The 22304-nt window shown below is 40.8% G+C and overlaps 1 protein-coding gene across 11 annotated transcripts in view; it reads left to right on the forward strand.

The window, feature by feature from the left end:
- FRY (FRY microtubule binding protein) overlaps positions 1-22304 on the forward strand; it is a 372765-nt gene that overhangs the window by 305788 nt on the left and 44673 nt on the right. For all 11 annotated transcript variants that reach the window (XM_073341316.1, XM_073341299.2, XM_073341325.2 and 8 more), the window contains 8 exons: positions 703-1310; positions 2622-2719; positions 2814-2984; positions 9501-9641; positions 10329-10508; positions 15529-15690; positions 16184-16258; positions 17380-17550. In XM_073341316.1, the coding sequence (XP_073197417.1) occupies positions 703-1310; positions 2622-2719; positions 2814-2984; positions 9501-9641; positions 10329-10508; positions 15529-15690; positions 16184-16258; positions 17380-17550 (1606 nt within the window). The remainder of the gene's footprint in view (positions 1-702; positions 1311-2621; positions 2720-2813; positions 2985-9500; positions 9642-10328; positions 10509-15528; positions 15691-16183; positions 16259-17379; positions 17551-22304) is intronic.

Here is a 22304-nt window from a genome sequence, read left to right on the forward strand (position 1 = left end):
GCAGTTGTAACTCTTTGAAACGCCAGCTAAGTCTCCAGTGTGCAGTCTACCTCCCTGAAAGGAGGCTAGGATAGCAGCATGGAGTCTAAGGGACAGTACTTCTAAGGGGAGCCCTGATAGCTCCATGACAGGATAGGGATAATGCAACATTTCTAAGTTTCTGCTTACAACCATTGGTTTAGCTGCATACATTCACCCATGGTGGCCAATACTCCTCCCTCCACAGGGTCAATTTGCCAGTAATTCTACAAGTGTGACTTATACCAAATAACTCCTGCAGCGGGTCCAGTGGATAGGATACTGAGATTCAGGAGACCTGAGTGCTAATCCCAGCACTATCACTGACCCAGAGCATGACCTTCAGCAACCACTTCACCCCTTGTTTTCCCTTCCCCCTACTTTCTGCCTTGTCTATTTAGATTGTAAACTCTTCAGGGCAAAGTCTGTTTCTTACTCTGTGTTTGTGCAGTGCCTATTACAATATGGCCCTGTTCTCAGTTGGGGTCTCTAGGTTATATGGAGAAATCTGTGGGAGAGTAAAACAGACAGTGTGGTGTTTGTTTACTGTTTTTTTTAACTGTTTATTTATCTTCTGATAAATTCTTGGTTTACTTCCTTTTTATTTGTACTAGTTTATTTTCTACATTGCTGCTTTGTGATATAATAAAATCCTATTTATATATTTATTTATTTTTTGCTTAGTTCATCATCACCAGACTTAACTTCAAGCACTAAACTGACTGCAAATCGGAAGAGTACGGGCCAGCTGAACGTGAATCCTGGGGCTGTAAGTGGTAACACAGCCACTGCTGAACGAAGTAGACACCAGAGAAGCTTTTCTGTACCCAAAAAGTTTGGTGTTGTGGACAGATCCTCAGATCCACCACGCAGTGCCACACTAGATAGAATTCAGGCATGCACCCAGCAAGGCCTCTCCTCTAAAACCAGGAGCTCATCATCTCTAAAAGACAGCCTCACTGATCCTTCTAATATTAACAATCCAACCAACCTGTTGGCCACCATCTTCTGGGTTGCTGTAGCTTTGATGGAATCTGATTTTGAATTTGAATATCTAATGGCTTTACGATTGTTGAATAAACTACTGGCTTATTTGCCACTGGATAAAGCTGAAAATAGGGAGAAGTTAGAAAAGTTACAAGGACAGCTAAAGTGGTCAGATTTCTTGGGGCTGCAGCAGCTGTTGCTAAAAGGATTCACTTCCCTTACCACCACTGACCTCACGTTACAGCTCTTCAGTTTGCTGACACCTGTGTCACGAGTATCCATGGTGGATTCCTCTCAAGTTATAGGTAAAGCCAATTTTTTCTGCCTTTCACATTTTGATTATGAAATTGTTTTTATGTTTGATATGAAAACCTCACTATGCTACTTAAAAATACCTATGTCACCTTATGTAATATAAATTTATTTTTGTGTGTACAAATTGTAATGCATTTTTTAATGAATACATATTTATACTCATTGCAGATCTCTCCAAAAAAACAACTAAAGGGAAATTCTTTTGTTATTACTATTATTTATTATTTGTAATATCATAGCACCTCAGCACCCCAGTCATGGACCAAGACTCCTGTGTGCTAGGCGCTGTACAAATAAAGAACAAAAAGACAGCCCCTGCACCAAAGAGCTTGCAATTTAAATATAAGACAAGAGACAACAGATGGATACAGACGGGGGAGTACAAGGAAACAATGAGACAGTTTTGGTCAGCATGATAGTCTGAGGTCTCAGCACACCTATTCAATATCAGGGGAGCAGGAAAGATGCCATTTTTGTACAGGGATATTCTTTCACATTTTATTTCTAGTTATAGAACCTAGCAAGGCCTGTGAAGTTTTCTCAGTATTTCTATAATAAAACCTCAAGTTCTTTTTTCTTGGGGTGAGGAGGGGCTGCTATATTCAGAGCCGTGAGAAGGTCTGAAACCAAAATCTTTTTTCCAAACACCGCCATACTTTGGGAAGAACTGTGTGACTTAGATCTAAATTTTGCTTTAGCTTTCTACCAATTCAGAATTCCCCTCACTTGGGGAATTCTCAGTTGGCCAGTTGCAGACATCTTCTTCCTCCCTCTTCCCCCCCCCCCCGCCCCTTTTCTCTTTTGGCCACTCAGTATAAAATGTAGGGAAATGGGGCTGAGAATCAGGCCCAACATTTTATTTTATTACCTCCTCCTTCTCTTACCATATATTAGCAGTATATATTATACTAAAAATGCCTCCAGTATTATTGGAATTTTGGATATTGAGGTGTAGGGCCAGATCCTGCAAACATTTAAGATTAGTAGCAGTGCTTACTACTACTAATTCCATGAGATTATACCTGGTAGTACGCACTTTGTATGTTAGTAAATGTTTGCAGAATCAGTCCCATTCTTTGTAATGACATCATCACACTGTCATATTTAATAGATGTTATGTTTAATTTGATACAACAGTCTTAAGGTGAAATATGGGGTCTGAACAATTTGAAAGAGTCTATATAACATCACTGTAATGTACTTTTGTGATTATAGCTGCTAGCAAAATATTGCTTAAAAGACAGCTAATATTCCTGTCCTCTCATCAAATATCCACTTTGTATTGTATTGTTCTGTACCAGGGTTCCCACTGAATGTCTTGTGTCTCCTGCCTCATTTAATTCAACATTTTGATAGCCCAAACCAGTTCTGTAAGGATATAGCGGAGAGAATTGCTCAGGTAGGAAATTTATTTGGTACATTGTACATCATATTAAGTCTTGTGAATGTCTTTGACTTTTTCTTAGCATAATGTGACATTCATATTTAATTAGGCTTGTTTGGAAGAAAAGAACCCTAAGCTATCAAATCTTGCACATGTGATGGCCCTTTATAAAACTCACAGCTATACAAGAGACTGTGCTACCTGGGTAAATGTGGTTTGCCGTTACCTCCATGAAGCATTCGCCGACATTACCCTGAGTATGGTTACATATTTGGCTGAGGTAAGTTTTTAAAACCAAACCATTTTCCATCTTCTATTGACAGACAAACTGAAGGGCTATAGCCTCTTGGCTATTCATTAGAGATCTCCTATCCTCTGTTCTTACTCAAAGTGCAGATCTGAGAGCAGAATTTTGCTGTATGCTTTTTTGAAAAAATTAAACACTTAATGCAAAACATATCCAAAGTCAAGTAAAGTCCTCAAGTTGATTACTTCTTAAAGCTGTGCTTGCCCATGAATAAATAGGGTTTTCCACTACATCCAGAACTGGAGTACAAAGAAAGAGTGTGTAACTACCTTATGCATTTGTCAACTTTTTATAGTTTATAATTTTGGGCTAGATTGTCCATCCTTATTCGTGTTGGTGAACACTTACAGGAGTTAGTATTTTCTGTCATTCCTTTCAATGGGACGTAAGTAAGGGCTGCACAATCTGACCTAAACTGCTTGTTACATAACAATCCATTTCTTGTTATAAATATCCATGCCTAATGGATCCAAATGCATTCTTCTAACTCCAGAGAGAATTCGCTGCTTCTCTCCTCATTCATCAGTAATGGGTAATACCACCTGCCTGCAGAATTCAGAGGCCATCTAATGTTGCTGGAGACTCCAAGCTGGAGCCCCATTCTTCTGCTCAGGCCACCAGATTTTCTGCCCCATTCGGCAGCAGAACAAGTTGGCAGTTCAGATTTTCTCAACCATTTTCTATAACTTTCATGTTTATTTGTTGTCATGCATGACTTCACTTCCTTCTAGCTCCTCTCTCTCTCCCCTGAGGTGAGGAATCAGTGGAGTATTGAGGCTCCAATCCTCTGGCTTCTCCAATTCAACACTTCTCTAGTGAGCACCCTCTGCCCTCCACTGTGGGAGCAGAGAAGCCCTGCAAACATCCAGCCAAGTCCAGGGGGAGCTATAGGGAGCTTTCCAAGAGCCTCACAGGATAAACTGAGCCCTGCTGCCACAAGCCATCATCCTCAGTCTGCCAAGGGTAAACGATGCTCTGCTGCCACAAACCATTGACTGTCACTCTGCTGAGGTATGGGCTTGAGAAGGCTATCTATGCCCTGCTGCCACAAGCCGATGACCCTTCTCTCTGCCAGGGCGTGAGCTTGAGAGGGCAAGTTATGTCATGCTGCCACTTTGCTGGGATACAGTCTCAAGAACATGAGCTGTGCCCTGCTGCCACAAGCCATTGACCCTCCCCCTGCCAGGTCACAGGCTAGAGAGGATAACGGTGCCCTATAGCCATAAAGCCTCTGACCCTCGCTCTGCCAAAAAGCATGTGGCTTTGAGTCAGAGAGGTGTGGAGGGCCTCAACCCCCAACCAAAGCTGTAACACCACCATGGGAGGCTCAACCAGGAGCATGACAATTCCCATAGAGAGGGGAACACCTCTCAGCCTGCTCAGGGTTTACTTTTGCAAATGCCAGAGACTCTGAGTTCCAAATAGGCAAAAGCAAGCATCCCCTTTGTAAGACAGCAATTCAGATTGTTAATGAGCAAGTGGGGAAAATGTCAGGATTTAAACCCTTTCTCCTTTTCCTCCCCACCCTGAGAGGCAAGTGTGTGCTGGGGCATCTCTGCTTACAGGGGTCCTCTGACAGTGCTCTGTAGCAGGTACCCTGCCCCTTCCTTACCCCGCAGCATGTCTGGACCAGCAGAGAAGCCTATTCCTCCTGCGCAGCCCTGCCTCGGGCTGCAGTGTAATGGGAATTGTGCCTGTCTAGTTTTCAGTCTGCCAAGGAATGGGGCTCAGAATCTGATGGGTAGGAAGAGGTCTCTCTCTTTGCCCTTCCCTTCTCCATATTCTGGCTCCATGCCAATGGACTGTAGGCCTGGCTTGACATCAGTATCTTGCCTCACTTCTTAATGGGCCAATTGGGAAGGTGAACAGAAGGTTAAGTTGAAAATTAGGGCTTAATAAGCAGTATGTGGGAGTCAGGATGTCTGTGCTAACTAAGATAAGCAGGAACACCCTGGTGCTATGAACAATGGATAAGCTTGACCTACAAAGTAACCAAGCCAATCTCAAATGTTGCAATGTATATGAATATTGTATCGTGAAATGTAATGTGTAAATATATATAGAGGAAGAGGTTTGCTGTGTAACTTTGGATGTGTGGTATGCTCTATACCAGTGGTTTTCAAACTGTGGATTGGGGGCTCCATGTGCTGCCCCCGCCCCAAACACTGGCTCCGCACTCCCATTGGCCAGTTCCCAGCCAATGGGAGCTGGGAGGGCAGTGCCTGCAGGCAAGAGCCACACAGAGCTGTTTGCGCACCTCTGCTTAGGAACCAGACCTGCTGTTGGCCGCTTCCAGGGAGCAGCATGGTCCACAGTGCCAGGACAGGCAGGAAGCCTTCTTCTGCACCCCAGCTTACGAAGCCACCGGAAGTAAGCCCTTACCCCAACCATGCAACCCACCCCCTGCCCCAGACCTGAGCGCCCCCCAAACCTGAGGCCCTTCCTGCACCCCAAATCCCTCATCCCCAGCCCCACCCCAGAGCCTTCACCCCCAACCCAGAGCCCTGACCCCCTCCCATACGCGAACCCTCTGCCCCAACCCTGAGCCACACTCAAGCCCTGAACCCCTCATTCCCAGCCCCGCCCCACAGCCCTCACCCCTGAACCCCAAACCTCTTCCCCAGCCCTGAATCCCTCCCACATCCCAAACCACTCATCCCCAGCTCTGTTGGGTCGCAGGCGTCAACAATTTTCTTCAACTGGGTCGCCAGAAAAAAAGTTTGAAAACCACCTCTCTATCCTCACCTCCTATGCTTGAGTCTGATCAATTCAGCATAGCTTTACTGTATGCCAAATAAAGGAACCCGAGTGAGACGGGGCCTCAACCCTCACTACCAAAGCCAACATAGCAATCCGTTGGTCACTGTCAACACCAAAGGTGTTTATGAAGGGACTGTTCCCCTAAGAGGGAAGAATCTGGAGCAGAAGCTCCTACTGAAACCTGCATGCATTTTCTTCTCAAAGCAACAAAATCCTCAGTATGACAAAGAGAAAATGAGCATTTGTGTGAATTCTCAATTCCTGTACAGGACTCTTCTTTCTGCTCTACCCTTTATACCCAGAGTAATGAAAAAAATGGCTGTTAGTAGTCACAGCAAGGCTCAGGCAGAGACAACATAGCAATCAGTGCCTTGTCCAGAGAAATAGACCCATTCACAGCTTGCCAGCTGCTTGAACAGATTCATACCCAGGCATGAACCTGGTAATAATTTTGCCATCACGGTGGCTCAGATTGCTGGTGCTATGCACTGGGTCAATCCCTGAATGCTTTTTCTCAAAATGTACTTCCAGTTCCTTCTAAATACATGGAACCACTCAGCAGAGACCATGCAAATTAGGTTTCATTCCCAGGTCGTATCCAAATATCCCTTTGTGGGCAGGTAAGTATGAGCAACTTGCGGAAAACCAACCCAATTTTCACTGTAGCCCCTTACATATGCAGTATGGAAGCAAGTCTTGCAGTATGGGGAGCATACTTGGAGACTGATTTCCAAAATCTCAGAGTACACCCTTTTAGTTCTCTTCAACAGCCCTATCAGATGCATGTGTGAACAAAAACATATAAATGTGACCACATGGACTCAGACCAGTGGTCTATTGAGTCCAGTATCATATCTGACAATAGCCAGCACTAGTCACTTCAAAGGAAGGTGCAAGAAACCCTGTAGTGGGCAGTTATGGTGTTCATAGGAGAAGTTTCTTTTTACTTCCCATTAGAGGTTTGCTTAAGACTGAAGCATGCGTGTTTATATCCTTTCCAAAGCCAAGAGATAAGCAGATATCAGAACCTCTCTGTGATAAAGGAAATAATATCCTGGGTAGAGAAGAATGTGCTGTTTTTCAAGACAGTTCACATAAAGCATGCAGAAAAGAGGAAAAAGCAGAACTGAAGTCCCACCTTATCCCACTCCACCACTGGCCCAGAAAGCACTTCAGATTTGATAGACAACTAAGGAACCTCCATTGCACCTGCAGAAAACACCAGTCCTCTCAAATTCTTTGATTTAGATCTGGACAACCTACAGTTAACAGGATGGACATGAGAAGAGAAGTGTAGTTTATCAGAGTTTCTCCATTAGCATCATAGATATTTTTTGGTATCCAGACAGAATTCAACCAGGAAATTACAATGATTGATCTGGTCAAATTACATTTTTGTGTGAGGAGAAACTGAATGCTCTCTGAGGCAAAGGTTGTCTTGTTTGTACAGTGCCCAGCCCTACGGGTCCAGGGCTCTAGATGCTACCATAATATAAACAATAATAGTAACCACAAAGTTCTGGTGATCTCATTTACACTAGTTTCAGAGTAGCAGCCATGTTAGTCTGTATCCGCAAAAAGAAAAGGAGGACTTGTGGCACCTTAGAGCCTAACAAATTTATTTGAGCATAAGCTTTCATGAGCTACAACTCACTTCATCGGATGCATCCGATGATGAAGTGAGCTGTAGCTTACGAAAGCTTATGCTCAAATAAATTTGTTAGTCTCTAAGGTGCCACAAGTCCTCCTTTTCATTTACACTAGAGATTCTCCAGGATGGTTCACTGGAGTCCTACAACCAAGCACCATGGAAAAGTGGGTTCTTCAGGCAGGCACATCAGACTCCTTATCTGAGTATCATCAGGTGTCAAAATTAATCAAAATAACAGATTAGACAAGCCTGTGGCTGCCTTTTTTTAGTTGCCATCACCTTCAAAAGATAAGTTTGGAATTAGTTCCTCTGTCAATACAGAACCACACTACTGTTGTCATGAGGAAAAAAGTTACTTGTACTGCTCCAGAAGCCTTTCTCTTCAGATGAGTTTTTATTTCCACAGTTACTGGTAAATAGGGTTTTCCCGTCATTTTGTTCTAACCCTTTGCACCCCTTTGGAAGGTTGTGGCATGTATGGGCATTCTTAGAGCTCTAAAGATATTTTTCAAGCATATGGAGTATACATGCCAATTGTACCCTGTTCATCTCATCCTGTCCAAAATGCCAAGTCCTTAGGACCTCAGTGTTCCTACAGGCACAATGTTAAAATCCTGCACCAGTTGGCATGCTAGGAAGCCATTTACAAAGGAGTCAAGCTCACTCTGTGAGGTCTCTGGTGACATTGTGGGTAAAAGGATATGAGCCTAATCTGAGGAAGATTTGCAACATGGATTTCTATTCCCCTGCAGAGGCATCCTGTGATAGGAAAGTGTTGCTGGGTCGGTTCCCAAATAATTCCTTAAATTATACAGCTCTTACTTTATATGGGGGGAATTCTTGTTTCTGCTTAATATTCTACTGTAATAATAATTAAAACTCTGCTTCTTTCCCCCCACTTTTGTGATTTATTGTTTACTACTTCCCATTATTGGTGAATGAGGAGAGAAGCTGTGCTACAGAATGAAAAATTTCTTACCTGCTTATTTTCTTTCTGCTAGGAGCTTTTCTCCTCATTGAACCCAACCTACTAGTCTGGGAAATGACTGGAATAAAATTTGTAAAATTTGAAATTTTTCTCTAAAAGGAGACTTGGACATATAATGATCTTAAGTTTATTTACATATCATATCAGATTGTTGTCTTAATGCTAATAATTGACTGCTGGAGTATTTCTGCAGCTTTGGGAGATCTCTTCTGGCAGCCAGAGCTGAAAGGTGGGGCTTAGTCCTAGGGCCTCCAACAACATTAGACCACCTTTCACATGCAGGAGGTATTACCTGTTAGCAACGAATGAAGAGAGAAGCCACTAACAGAAAATTATCAGATCAGAAATGTGTTATTCATGTGACACACAAATCCTTAAGGCTGTAATCTTTGAAGCCAATGGAACTACTCACATACGCCAGGTTAAGCATAATCATGTTTGCAAAATCAAGATCTTGTACTCCTGGATGCAGATCCAAACATTCCAGAATTTGGGAATATTTAAAGCTAGGGTTTTCGTTTAGGCTCATCTCTATATTAATTTCTACCATGAGAGAGACCAGGCATTCCATCTTCCTATCCAGTGAATATGTGTTTCCATGGAAGCTATCGCTGGAGGGCATTGGTAGTGAAATTTATTGGGTAAATATAATTTGCTGTCTGAATAATGGTGGTCTATTTCTTTCGGCCTGTGTCTCCTCAACCTTTTCCTCAGAATTCCAGCCAAGGAAAAAATTAAAAGATATTTGGTTATTCTTTATTGGATGTCTCTCTCAATTAAGTTCTGAATTTCAGCTGCCAGCTTATTCTGTCCTTGTACGGGCTTTCTGGATAGCTTAGAATAGGAGTACTGGGCAGACAAGAAGTTTTATGTTTCATTATCAGAACATAGTTAATTAGCTCCAGACTCCATAATTTACCTTTTGTAGTTTGTCTTGTTAGTAACATCATTACTAATTATTGTAACAAGACATTCTAAAATTATTGTTTTTCAGCTAGGGAAATGCTGTCTGTACCTGACTGATATTGGTGCTGTTTTCTTTGAGAAACAACCTTTCAAAATCCAGTTATTTTCACTTGTTTTTTCATAGCTACTAGAAAAGGGGCTTCCCAGCATGCAACAGTCCCTCTTGCAGATGATCTACAGTCTTCTTAGTTATATGGACTTGTCAGGTATTCCTGTTAAACAGTTTAACATGGAAGTGTTAAAGACAATTGAAAAATATGTGCAGGTAAATATTGTATCTTCCTTGTATTAAAATATGAATTGAACAGTAGTTACTGTGAAATATTAAACTTTCATATATGAACTTAGGAATTACCATACTGACACACAATACCTAGTCAATATTCTCCCTCTGTCTCTGCTGCAGCCAATACCACGTGTGCCAAAGTAAGATGTAAAACTTTCATAACCCACTATAAAATCTTTAATTAGAATAAAATACTTCAGGTCAAGGAGTTCTCATTTTGTCTTTTGCAGTGCAAGCACCTTGTCTGTGCCTAACCAATGATAAATAATAATGTACCTAATTGCAAGTAAATGCAAAACTGTACCATGATACCATGGCAGAAATCTCTTCCTGACCTAGCTGGTAATTAATTCATACTCTGAAGTATGAGGGTTGATGATAGTCCTTGTAATTTTATCCTTCTCGTTTAACTGCAGTTGTTATTTACAAAAATGTCCAATCCTTTAAAAAAAACACCTTTATTCTACTAGCACTATTTCTATAACTCAATTTTGTACTGAATTCCAAAATCTATGAATGATTTCAGTATTTAACTTACTTTAATTGTGTGTCATCACTTTTAGTAGTTGTTAAGATTCGTGGTTAATAATGTGGCTGTAAAGGTATTGTTAATTGATGTAAATTCTTCTTTCAAATTGTTTTGACAAAAACAATATCTACTTCTAGAGCATTCACTGGAGAGAAGCCTTGAACATCTTGAAGTTGGTAGTTTCTCGCTCTGCCAGCCTGGTTTTACCTTCCTACCAACACAGTGATCTTTCGAAAATGGAAATACATCGAGTATGGAACAGTGCTTCAAAGGAACTGCCAGGGAAAACTTTGGAGTTTCATTTCGATATTTCTGAGGTACTATATATATCACAGGGAAAATCTACTAGTTCAGACCTTAATTTCCATCTTAGTTCTTTATGAAAGTTGAAGAATTGGGAAGCAGGGAAAATTTCAAGACATCATCTTAAAAACATTGTTTTAGATCCAGAGTTAAACTTAATGACCTATATGGGAAGACCATGTTCTTCTTTGAGTAGTGTGCCTCTGGGTGCTTCACTTAAGGTGCATGAACACCTTTGATAGGAGATTTTCATTAGTAGCATCTCTTCAGCCCACATATGCGCCATTGATATTCTTGTGCCTCACACCAAGGCTATATTAGGCTGCATGGCCGAACCACCCTCCGTTCCTTTTCAAGCACCTCAGCCTGAGTGACTGATTTCTTGGGACTGAGAGCAACCTGAATATTTTGTGATTGTTTGTGTAAGTGATATGTATCACTAAGTCCAGCTTGCTTGGGTGGCAAGATAGACTGGAGTGCCCAATGGAACTGTCTGTGACTCCAAGGTAAGACTCTTACAGTGATCTAGGAGTTCACATTTGTTCCTGGCTTGGTGAAATCTAATTATAGAATATACCACCAGTTTGGGGTGTCTGCCCTGCTTTTGACAGTCTACCATGAGATTGGCACTCTCGGTCATGAGCCACTCCAGACAGCGTGACAGAAGTGATAACATTGGGCTATACAATCCATTTTACTGCCCTCCCACCTCCTTGTTCCCCTTCCCCATCCATCTATAGAGACCCCCTCTTATGACTCCCTGTTAAGACAGGAATTAAATTCCCTTCTTTGGTTAGGAGCAGTTGAACCGGTTCCTGCTCAGCACAGGGGGAGAGCTTTCTCTCTGAGGTATTTCCTCAGACCATAGAAAAACAGGGGGTGGAGACCAATCTTAGATCTCAGACGCCTAAACAAATTCATAAAGTCTCAGAAGTTCAGAATGGTGACTCTGGCAGCTATAATTCCTTCTTTAAAATCAATGGATTGGTTTCAGCCGTGGACCTTTAAGACACATACTTCTATATAACAGTACACCGGTCCCTCAGAAGGTTCCTGCATTTTTTCGTAGGCCAGGATAATTTTCAGTGTCGGGTGCTCCTGTTTGGCCTCTCCTCGGATCCAAGAGTGTTTTCAAAGGGTCTGTTGGTGGTTGCTTACTTGCATCATCAGATGATCACAGTATTCCCATACCTCAATGACCGACTGCTCCAAGGATCAGTCATGCCATGAGGTGTCATCTGCCATGCAAAAACACTTTCCCTGTTCTTAGATTTGGGCCTATAGATGAATGTGAAAAAATCCACACTGACCCCCATTCAGATCATACAATTTATAGGGCCATCCCTGGCTCTTTAGTAGCCAAGGCCTTCCTTCCCATGGGCAAGTTTGTAACATTATCAAAGCTTGTCAGAACTATTCAAAAGAGCCCTCAGACTTGAGTCAGAAACTTTCTTCATTTCCTCGATTACGTGGCAGCTTGTACCTTTGTGTCCGAACATATGAGGTTACATCTTTGCTATTTCTAGCAGTAGGGGCAACACGTTGGGGGCATGTGCCCCCCCAGATTGCTCAGTCATATGGTGGGCTGGGCCCCCTCCCTGCGGAGCAGCTGAGCCGATGAACTGTGCCAGGCAGAGAGAGGCAGGAGCAAAGGAACAGCTGGGAGCAGCATGGAGGAGCTGCTCCTTGCCAGGGGGTCGTAACTCAAGCTGTTCTGCGGTTGTGCCCCTCCGCCCCCGCATCAGCAGGCATGGATCATCTGTGCCTAGGGATGGCTCATCAGTTTACTCACCAAACAAACACATCCTAGACAAGCAGGTGTCACTTCTCCAGCAGGTAAAGCATTCCCTAGACTGGTGAAATCACAATGTAGGGGCAGGGGTTCCTTTTCTGCAACCAACACCAACGGTAACCATAACCATGGATGCTCTCACAGTACAGGGGAAATGATCACCCCAGGAAACCTCCCTCAATATCAATCTGCTGGAGCTCACAGCGGTCAGAAATGGGTGGCTTCATTTTCTGCCTCTCATCAGGCACAGATCCATGAGGGTCATGATGGACAACGTGGCCTGTGTGTTCTGTATCAGTCAGCATGGAGGAGGGAGATTCCCCTTCCCTCTGTGCTGAAGCAATAAGGTTATGGAACTGGTACATAAAACATCACATGGGAATTTTGCAATGTATTTTCCGGTCAGACAAAATGTCACGGCTGATGCTCTCAGCAGGTATTTTCCCCAAGACTACAAATGGGAGCTGAATCCCCAAGTTCTGGTCAGCATTTTTCAGATTTGAGGATTACCAGAAGTGGCCCATTTTGCAACAACTAGGAATAAAAAATGTCACATATTTTGTTCAAGGGGAAGGTTAGGTTTCTATTCCCTGGGAACACCTTCCTATTCCCTTGGAATGGGGAAGCTGTTTTATGCTTTTCCCCAGATGCTTTTGATCCTCAGAGTGGTGAACAAAATCATACAGGATGGGATCAGAGCCATTCTAATAGCCACAACATGGTCGAGGCAAGCATGGTTTCCTTACCTGTTCCACCTAGCTCTCTGTCCACCAATACATCTCCCAATCACTCCTCCATTCCTATCCCAGTTGACTGCTGCATCCCAGTCTGAGCCTTCTCTGCCTCAAGGCGTGGCTCCTCGATGGTTCGTGGGGCTAGAGTCATCCTGTTCTGCAGAAGTACAGTATATATTATTAAACAGCAGGAAAGATTCTACTAGAAATACTTCAGAAGTGGAGAAAATTTAGTCACTGGTGTGAACTCCAGGACACTGTCCAGCAATCTGGCCCACTTCTGCTTGTTGTGGAATACCTTTTTCAGTTCAAGAAAACAGGGCTGTCACTTAGTTCTCCCAAAATTCATCGGGCAGCTCTAACAGCTTTTTATACCATTATTGAAAAGTTCTCCCTGTTTTCTCACCCTGCAAACGTAAGGTTCACGAAAGGCCTGGGAAATTTCTTTCCACTGCTGAAAAGCCCTACCCCTGTTTGGGACTTTAATCTTATTCTTAAAGGTCTCAGGAAGCCTTCCTTTGAATGGGTAGTGATCTGCTGCTTATCAAATTTGTCTATGGAAACAGCCTTCCTAGTAACTATTACCTCAGCCCACAGAGTTGAAGAGATTGGGGCTTTAATGGCAGAACCTCCTTTCACAGTTTTCTACAAGGATAAGGTTTCCTTATGGCCACATTCCAGGTTTCTTCCTAAAATGTCTTCTGAATTTCATCTGAATCAGATCACTTACGTGACAGTTTTTTTTCTGAAACTGCACAAGTCCAACGTGGAGACTGTACTCCATACTCTAGATGTCAGAAGGGCATTATCCTTCTATCTATGTAGGACTAAATCATTCCTTAGATTGTACATTTCATTTGCAGACAGGTCAAAAGGCTCTGCAGTTTATACCCAAAGGTTATTAAAATGGATTTTGGAGTGTATTATAGCTTGCTACCAGCACTCTTCTCTCTCCCCCTCCCCCACCCCCCAACGGCTTGTCAGTTACTACACAGTCTTTGGTACGTTTCTTCTCCAGACACTGTGCTTTAGTCAGTGCCTCCAGATCTGAAGCCGCAATTGGCAATGCAGTTCTTTCCTCAGTAATGGACTTGACTCCGAAGCTCCCTGATGGGATACTGCTTGGGAGTCACCTGAAGTGGAGCACCCCTAGGGACACTACTCGAAGAAGAAAGAGAAAGTTACTCACCCTGTGCAGTATCTGTAGTTCTTCAGGATGTGTCCCCCTATAGGTGCTCCGCTACCAGCCCTCTTTCCCCTATGCTTTGGAGTTTCCATTTGAGACTTGGCAGTGGAGAAGGAACTAAGGGTGGGTTGCCCGCGCAGCCTGATATAGTGTCAATGCAGGGCACAAGGATATCAACAGTGAATGAGCGGGCTGAACAGACACTACTAATGAAAATCTCCCATCAAAGGCTCATGGGCTCCACTCACGCCTGAAGCTGAGCACCCATAGGGACACACTATCTCGAAGAACTACAGTTACTGCACAGGGAGAGCAACCTCTCTTTTTGGTTTTGGTTTCAACGTATTTTTTCCGAACATGGGATTCCAAAGGAAAAACTCTTAAAACCTGGGGAAAATAACGACATATATATATATGTCGTTATTTTCCCCAGGTTTTAAGAGTTTTTCCTTTGGAATCCCATGTTATATATATCCATGTTATATGTGTATATATATATATATATATATATGTCTGTGTATGTTACATTTCACATCTTTATAACATAGCTGTTGACTTGATTAATTTAAATACAAATTATAATAAACTCTTCTTTTTAAAAATGTACAAAAATATGTTACCTAAGTAAAACCATATTATCTAGTTTCAGATTGGAGTCTTTTGACAGGAGACATTTTGACCATGCAAACACTATGTACATACTTAACTTTATGGGACTACTCACCTGATTAAAGTTAATCACGTGTGTGTATGCAGGATTGGAGACTTATTCTTACAACAGCTACTGAGAAACAGGGTTTATAAAGGAAACACTACCACAAAAGGATGTACTTTTAGTATTTTTCCATAAAGGTTTTCTCACTCTTACTGTCCTTGGCTCTCTGAGCACTCTGGCCTGATCCAGCAAAACATTTCAGTATGTGCATAAGTGTTCTGCTGGATCGGAGCCAGAGTGCTCAGCACCCTGCAGAAAAACCTCTGTAACAACAGCCTGTGAGAAATCTGCAGCTGAAATAAGTTTATTTAACAAAATTTGCTTTTCTCCATTGCCCGTTCGGTAAACTCATTTATTACTGTAAGCTGCTCCTGAATATTGAGGTGCTGGCATTGTTGGGGGTAGAGAAGCTGTGAAGAATATATGGTGGAAAATATACATGTAAAGATTTACATGAGGCTCATAAACAGAAAAACAAAAAATAGGTAAAATTTTGGGCATACCTGTCTTCAGAGTGACATTCATCTACAAGTGAGCTAACAGGTGCCTATATAAGCTCATTAACATTATTCGACATAATACGGCTTTATTCTCTATGTTATTTCAGACTCCAGTTATTGGGAGACGATATGATGAGCTACAGAGTTCTGCTGGCCGAGATGGTAAACCCCGGGCAATGGCTGTCACTCGAAGCACTTCCTCAACCTCCTCAGGTTCTAATTCCAATGTCCTCGTTCCTGTGAGCTGGAAAAGACCTCAGTATTCTCAGGTAGAATTCCCACTAAGTTCCTATAATGGAGCCCCCTATTCATTAAAATATGCCTGTGCATTGCTCCTGAATGTGACATTGTTTTGCACTATTGGATTTTGTTAGCTGCCAGCTAAAGTAAAAACATACAAAATATATTTATTTATTTATTGCTGTTGTTTAGCATATTGGAGATTGGGTGTAATGTAAAAACTTATGCATGTGCTTTATTTCAAGATCTTGAGTAGTCCCAGTGAAGTTATACACGTGTTTTAGTGCTTTACTAGTTTAGGGCCTAATGGCATGAATAGACCAGTTTTTAAATTTTTTTAAGTACGGAAAAAGTATTAGCTACTGCTTTTATCTATTTCCCTGTATGTATACTTGCTCTAAAATAATTCCTTTAACATCAAACCAGTGAGTCTCTGATCATAGTTTTTCCTAATAACATATCCCTCTAGTTTCCAACAGAATGGATAAAGAATGATGCTAAAATTAAAAATGTTTTTTCTAGAAAAGGACAAAGGAAAAGCTGGTACACGTCCTTACTCTGTGTGGCCAAGATGTGGGGCTGAGCAAAAACCCTTCAGTGAGTCTTGCTGCGTTGTCTGTTTCGTCTATTGTTATTTTTGTATCTTTAATTTTAAATATCACGAACTTCATCTCCCTGAATTTCAGAGGTGTTTTAATTTATTCCATGTCACAAAACCATCATCGTCGTTAGCACAATCTGGCACATGTTGCATTTCTCAGCACAAACGGCCCTCTCACTTTTCGAGGCTGTGCTTCCAGAACAGGCTATGAAGCAGTTCGGTGGAGCGTTGTTGGATTGCTCGCACTGTCACTGTCCAAGCTTTACCTGTTCTCTGGATAGAATATTTTCGTCTCCAGTGCTGGCAGTCTCGCTCCTTTCTAGATTCAATTACAGAAAAAGCAGTGAAGATTAGCACCCTTATCATCCCATGAGATAATGATCCTAACATTACTCTTTAAGGAAATGAGTATTGTCTCATGCAGTGGAATGTATAGTGGACTATTCCAGTTTTCTTGGTTGATCGAGGGATTTTTTTCAATTTCAAAGATAAAGATTTGTATTTATTTTCTTTAAAATAATGCTTAAACATTTTAAAAGCAATATAAAAATCTTGAGGACTTTGTGATACATTAGTACTATGCCACTCTTGCTATAATGTTGTGAACGTGTTCTCAGTTTGAACAAAACAGGAACCCACAGAATGAATTGTTCTGATCTAAACTGCAGACATTGTTCAGTGGGAAAGGAAAAGCTACCGCTGCACAAATTAGTCTGTGTTATGTTTCCTAATCTTGCCACATGCTTAAGCATGTTTAACTAGAGGTTTTCTGGTGAAAGTATTAACTCATCCCCTTGACAGTCCTTTCAGCAGTGAGCTCTTTGAATTTCATTCCCATAAATGTATCTAAACACTTAGGCAACATCAGTCTGCAGCCATTAGGAGGTAGCTGTTACATTCTTGGACATGTTCCTGCAGCATGAAGTTGTGTCTTTGTACAAGATTTAATCTCAAGGCACCTGTCCAACATAAATAGTAAAAGAGCGTGTTCTAAAAATACCAGCTAAAGGAATTAGGTGTGTACTGGAAATACAGTCTTCTGAATAACCAATTGAGCTTTTACTAACAAGCAACCAAAGGGGAAAGTTTCTCAAAAGAGAAATCTTTTGAATTGTAGGTAATTTTTTCTTCATGTGGTGATTTGGATCTGATTGAGCACCAGACAAGCTTGGTGTCTTCAGAAGACGGAACAAGGGAACAAGAGAACATGGACGATTCAAACAGTGAACAACAGTTCAGAGTCTTTAGGGACTTCGATTTCCTAGATGTTGAACTGGAAGATGGGGAGGTACAGTATATTCTCTATGAAATGGCTTTGCTTAAGTTTTATCTCTGGCTAAAACACAGTTTAACACTTCTTATTACTAAGTAATTCACTCTTTATAACATAAAAATGTAACTATATGACTCTAGATTTGATTTTCAATAAACGTATTTATAATGTTCACAGTGTTGTCACAGTAGCTTAACATTGGCAAGCTACCACACCCTTCCTGTCTGAACCCACTTTAATACACACTGCAAAATTACTACTGAAAGGCAAAGCTGCAGTCCTAATGGCAACACAAATATCAGGTTTCTGTAACTTTAAAGTGAAATTAAAAGCTTTGAAACACAAGTTGTTGAAGATCCCAAATTGTTAACAAAATATATCTGCAGCTTTTAAGAAATTACATTACAAAACAAAAAAGTTTAAAATCAGTTCTTTCATCAATAACTTGCCAAAACCTGAATTCAAGCCCTCAGGGTTCTGTTACTCCTGCAACAGTTGATGAAATCACTAACATTTGAGCACTTAAAAGGATGCAGTTTCTGCTCTGCCTTGGGCGTCAATGATTTCATGGCTCTTGCAGGAGCAAAACAGAACCCTGAGGCTTGAGATCAGGACTTGGCAGGTAAAGCCTGTCAGTTCACCTTTAATTACAAATGCTTCGGGGGAACTTCAATCAAATATACATTATACAGTTGAGGGATAAGGTTGTTCTATTCTTTATTTTGTTTTAGTTTTTTTAAACCATTTAACCCTTGAGCAAACTTGTGCCAACTGGGAATAATCCTTTCCACTTGAATGGGAAGGGACAAGAAATTCATACCCAATATTGTACATGTCTAACAATGTTGCTACCATTTAAAAATTCAGAAACTATTGGTCAACTATTTCCAAGTATTTAAAATGAAGATCTTTGGCCAGCCTGACAGTTCAGCTGGTAGCACATCTTGCTACCGCTGTGGAGACCCGGATTCAACATTAATAGCCTCGAGACAAAAGTGTGTGCAGCAGAGCTGACAAGCACCCTTGCTTGCACATTTCAAGCCGTATTACAAGCAGCAGTCATACTTCTCCATTGTGAACTCAGGTGTCATAATGCTTGTGATTACATTTTTTAATTGAGAGATAGAAGAGAGAATGAAGGGATGGAGCAGAAGTAGCGTTAGTGTGGGTTCATGCATTCAGTTGGACTCACAGAAATCATGAAACCAAGGGTGCAAAACCAACATACACTTTCCTTAGCCAGATAAGTAGAGGAGGCCCCAGGGGTGGTTGGACAATGAACACACCCCTCATTCATCCCACCAGTGGTATTTCCCGTCCCACAGTGCTGAGCCTGTCTCCCCACTCTGAATGTTGCAACCTGGTGCACGGGGTCACAGTGCCGCTCAGGGATGGCCAGGCCAAACCTAAATGGCACTGCACCTCCACACAACCCTCCCACACACACACACACACACACACACAATTTAATGGGTTTCAGAGGAACAGCCGTGTTAGTCTGTATTCACAAAAAGAAAAGGAGTACTTGTGGCACCTTAGAGACTAACCAATTTATTTGAGCATGAGCTTTCGTGAGCTACAGCTCACTTCATCAGATCAAGTGATGATCAGATCAGATGAAGTGAGCTGTAGCTCACGAAAGCTCATGCTCAAATAAATTGGTTAGTCTCTAAGGTGCCACAAGTACTCCTTTTCTTTTTACACAATTTAATGTGATTGGCAGCCTCTGCTCAAAAGTGGCCCATAACTGGAAATGCAAAAGTGGTGGCATGCAAGGATTGAGGTGCATTGGCAGAGTAGTATGAGAAAGCTTTCACAGTGCCAGCCTGTAATATGGCTTCTTAAGCCAATACTGTTAGCCCTCACTTTCGTAAGCACAAAATTCACTTACAGCTTTTTAAAATAAAAATTCCAGGCCCCCAGCCAATTCTGCCATTATCTCTAGTGCTGTCCGTGCAGAAGATATCTTTTCCAATAGCATTTTACGTCTCAGTTCTTGAAATTATAGGGTCACTGTCCCTACCAGGCTTCACTCACCCTTACTGTTGTCATTCATGACAGGCATTTTCCTACATAATCATTTTCTCTAAAATGCAGTTATTTCAATTTCAGACCTCATTAGGTAGAATGTTAGGGGAAAGAAGCACCCGTATGATATGGCACTTCCCTCTTTGACCTCTTGGAGGAAAGCACTAATGTCTCACTGGCTGTAGCTATCTGACAAATAAAAGCAGCTCTTTCTTAGCTATCTGAAATGAAGTCCTAGCATCATTAGTCAAGAATTTAACAATCCATCCATGCTGATCTCTGGAAGATAGAAAGAGTCAAATGTTAATTTAGTTCCCATTGAGTGGGAAAACAAAACCATCTGCAAGGTCCATTCATGGCTAAGCTAAATAGCTTGCACGAAAAATTTTAAATTAGTTCTGACTAGATCTACAAGATTAATTTTTGTCTGTGATTGTTACAATAGAGTTCAAAAGCTGTTAAAGATAATGATAAAGGACAAAATATTTATGCCAAATAACTTTGTGGAAAAAAAAAAACACTGGCTGCAGTCATTACAAACACGTCTTTAAAAATGTATTCAAAATATTACAATGCAAGATAATTTTATTATAATTTGATCAATTATCAGATGATAAATTGGCATGAGAATCATGAAAGCAGGATTCCACCCACAGACTGAGATTTGAGAATTGCTGCTTGTTTCCCTTCAGCAGTTAAAATCAGATGGAGAAAAAAACTTCAGCATTGAGCCAGAGAGCAAAGATTAGAAATATAGACAAACCAGCAAACCAATTAGAAAATTGTTATTATTGCTATTAGTAGCACTGCTAAAGTAATGCTTACAGATCCAGAACCAGGTTGGTGCCTCATTGTGCAAGGTGCTGTGAAGTCCCTGCCCCAAAGAGTTGATAGTCTTAATCCCCAATCCTGCAAAGATTTAAGTATGTGCCTATCTTTAGGATTGAGGCCTAAATTAGTCAATATATGGATAGAAGGGTGAGGGGGATGGATGTAACATAAACTCAGCAGATTATGCATTGTTAAATTTTGGCAAACATTTTACAGCTCATAATACTAATACTAATAATTAATAATTAATTAATGATAATATAAACATTCCCAACTCTCTACAAGAGATTAGTCCATGTTATTGAATAAATGCCATATCATCCCTGGAATCACATGAGCAGCTTCCCTTGAACCAGTGACTATACCAAACATGTAGCAATTACAAAGTCAGATACAAAAGTAGGAAAACTTAATAGGGTGTTTAGTTCATCCTGGAAAGGATTCTACTGTGGTTTTCCATATGTTTTGACCATCCCAGTATTGAACTACTAATGACAAAACTTGCTCCTAAACCTTAAAAAGAAAATCAGTCTTATGGTACTTGTGGATCAAGTATCCAACATCTCTATTTTTACATAAAGTAAAATTAAAAATACAGATGTAAAAAAACCCTTCACTATTTGATAAACTGCTCCACATCTGGAACTTGTATATCAAGATTTAAGCAAGACTGGAGTTATTACTTTCAACTTTGAAAGCCTGAAAAGAGGGAATTATAATGGGAAAATATATTTATTTTTAACTATAGCAACATTATTAGGCAACCCAATAATATATTTCCTGTAATTGAACCCTCACATCATTGTGCAATTCAGTGTTTTAAACAAATACAAATAAAGGGCCAAATTCAGGCCTTGCATAAGAGGTGAGAACTATAGTGACTTCATTGGAACTTTACCCATTTACACCTAATCTAAATTTGGTGTTCATAAACATGAATAAAACAGTGTTGGAAAGCTCAGACTAGCACAAATGGAGACAGCTATTTGGGAAAGATTATATTATAAATCGGTCAGTGCTGGGTGCATTATGCACAGATCACAAGATATGATTGTTTGGTATTTAATAAAGATTTAAAAACCAATAACATAGTATTTGATTTGATTTTTATTTTTTACTTAACGGTAGCATTACAGAGCTAAAGTTTTTCTGATAGCGTTATTTATTACTGTAGGGCAAATGTTTAAGTATATGGTATTTTTAATACAGTAATTTTAAATAGATTTTTATTTGTTTTTCTATCTATTATATCTGCTATCCAGGAACTTCAGGTAAGATAATGCTATTTGAATTCAGATGTGCAAGTAGATGGTGTGCATTGTTGCAAATTTGTATTATAGAATAACACTGTAGGTTTTTTTCTCTTTCTGTGTGTGTGTGTGTGTGTGTGTGTGTGTAAGTGGTGTTTCACCTGCTGCTTTGCCCTAGAAATATTTTTAGGGCTCTAGAAAAATTGAGTTGAAAGTAATTCAACTATTTGGGGCTTAACTTCAAATATGTGTGGCTTGACAGTATCAAAGAATATGTGATTTTAAAAATGGGGATTCTAGATTAAATCCCCTCATTTCTAATTTGAGTTGCAAAATTGGACTCTTTTTCTTTTTCAATAACTGTGCACACAAGTAGTACACAGACACTAAAAAACAGGAAATATGTTTAGTTAATCTGTCACGTTTATCTTGTTAAAATGTAGAAAAGTTTTTTGCTTTTGTAGCATTAAACTACTGATGACTTGACTCTTAACTTCCATGTTGAAATTAATAGGTACATTGGTTCTTCTTAGCATGCTGCGAAAACAGGTACATGTGACCTCTTTATAGAAAAGTTTTCAGTAGTCCACAGCTCCCCAGAGTTTTACTGACTATTTATGGCTCTGATCCTGAAAACATATGTGTGCTTACATTTAATCA

This window comes from Lepidochelys kempii, chromosome 1 (assembly GCF_965140285.1).
Source record: "Lepidochelys kempii isolate rLepKem1 chromosome 1, rLepKem1.hap1, whole genome shotgun sequence".
In the NCBI taxonomy this organism is placed as follows: Eukaryota; Metazoa; Chordata; order Testudines; family Cheloniidae; genus Lepidochelys; species Lepidochelys kempii.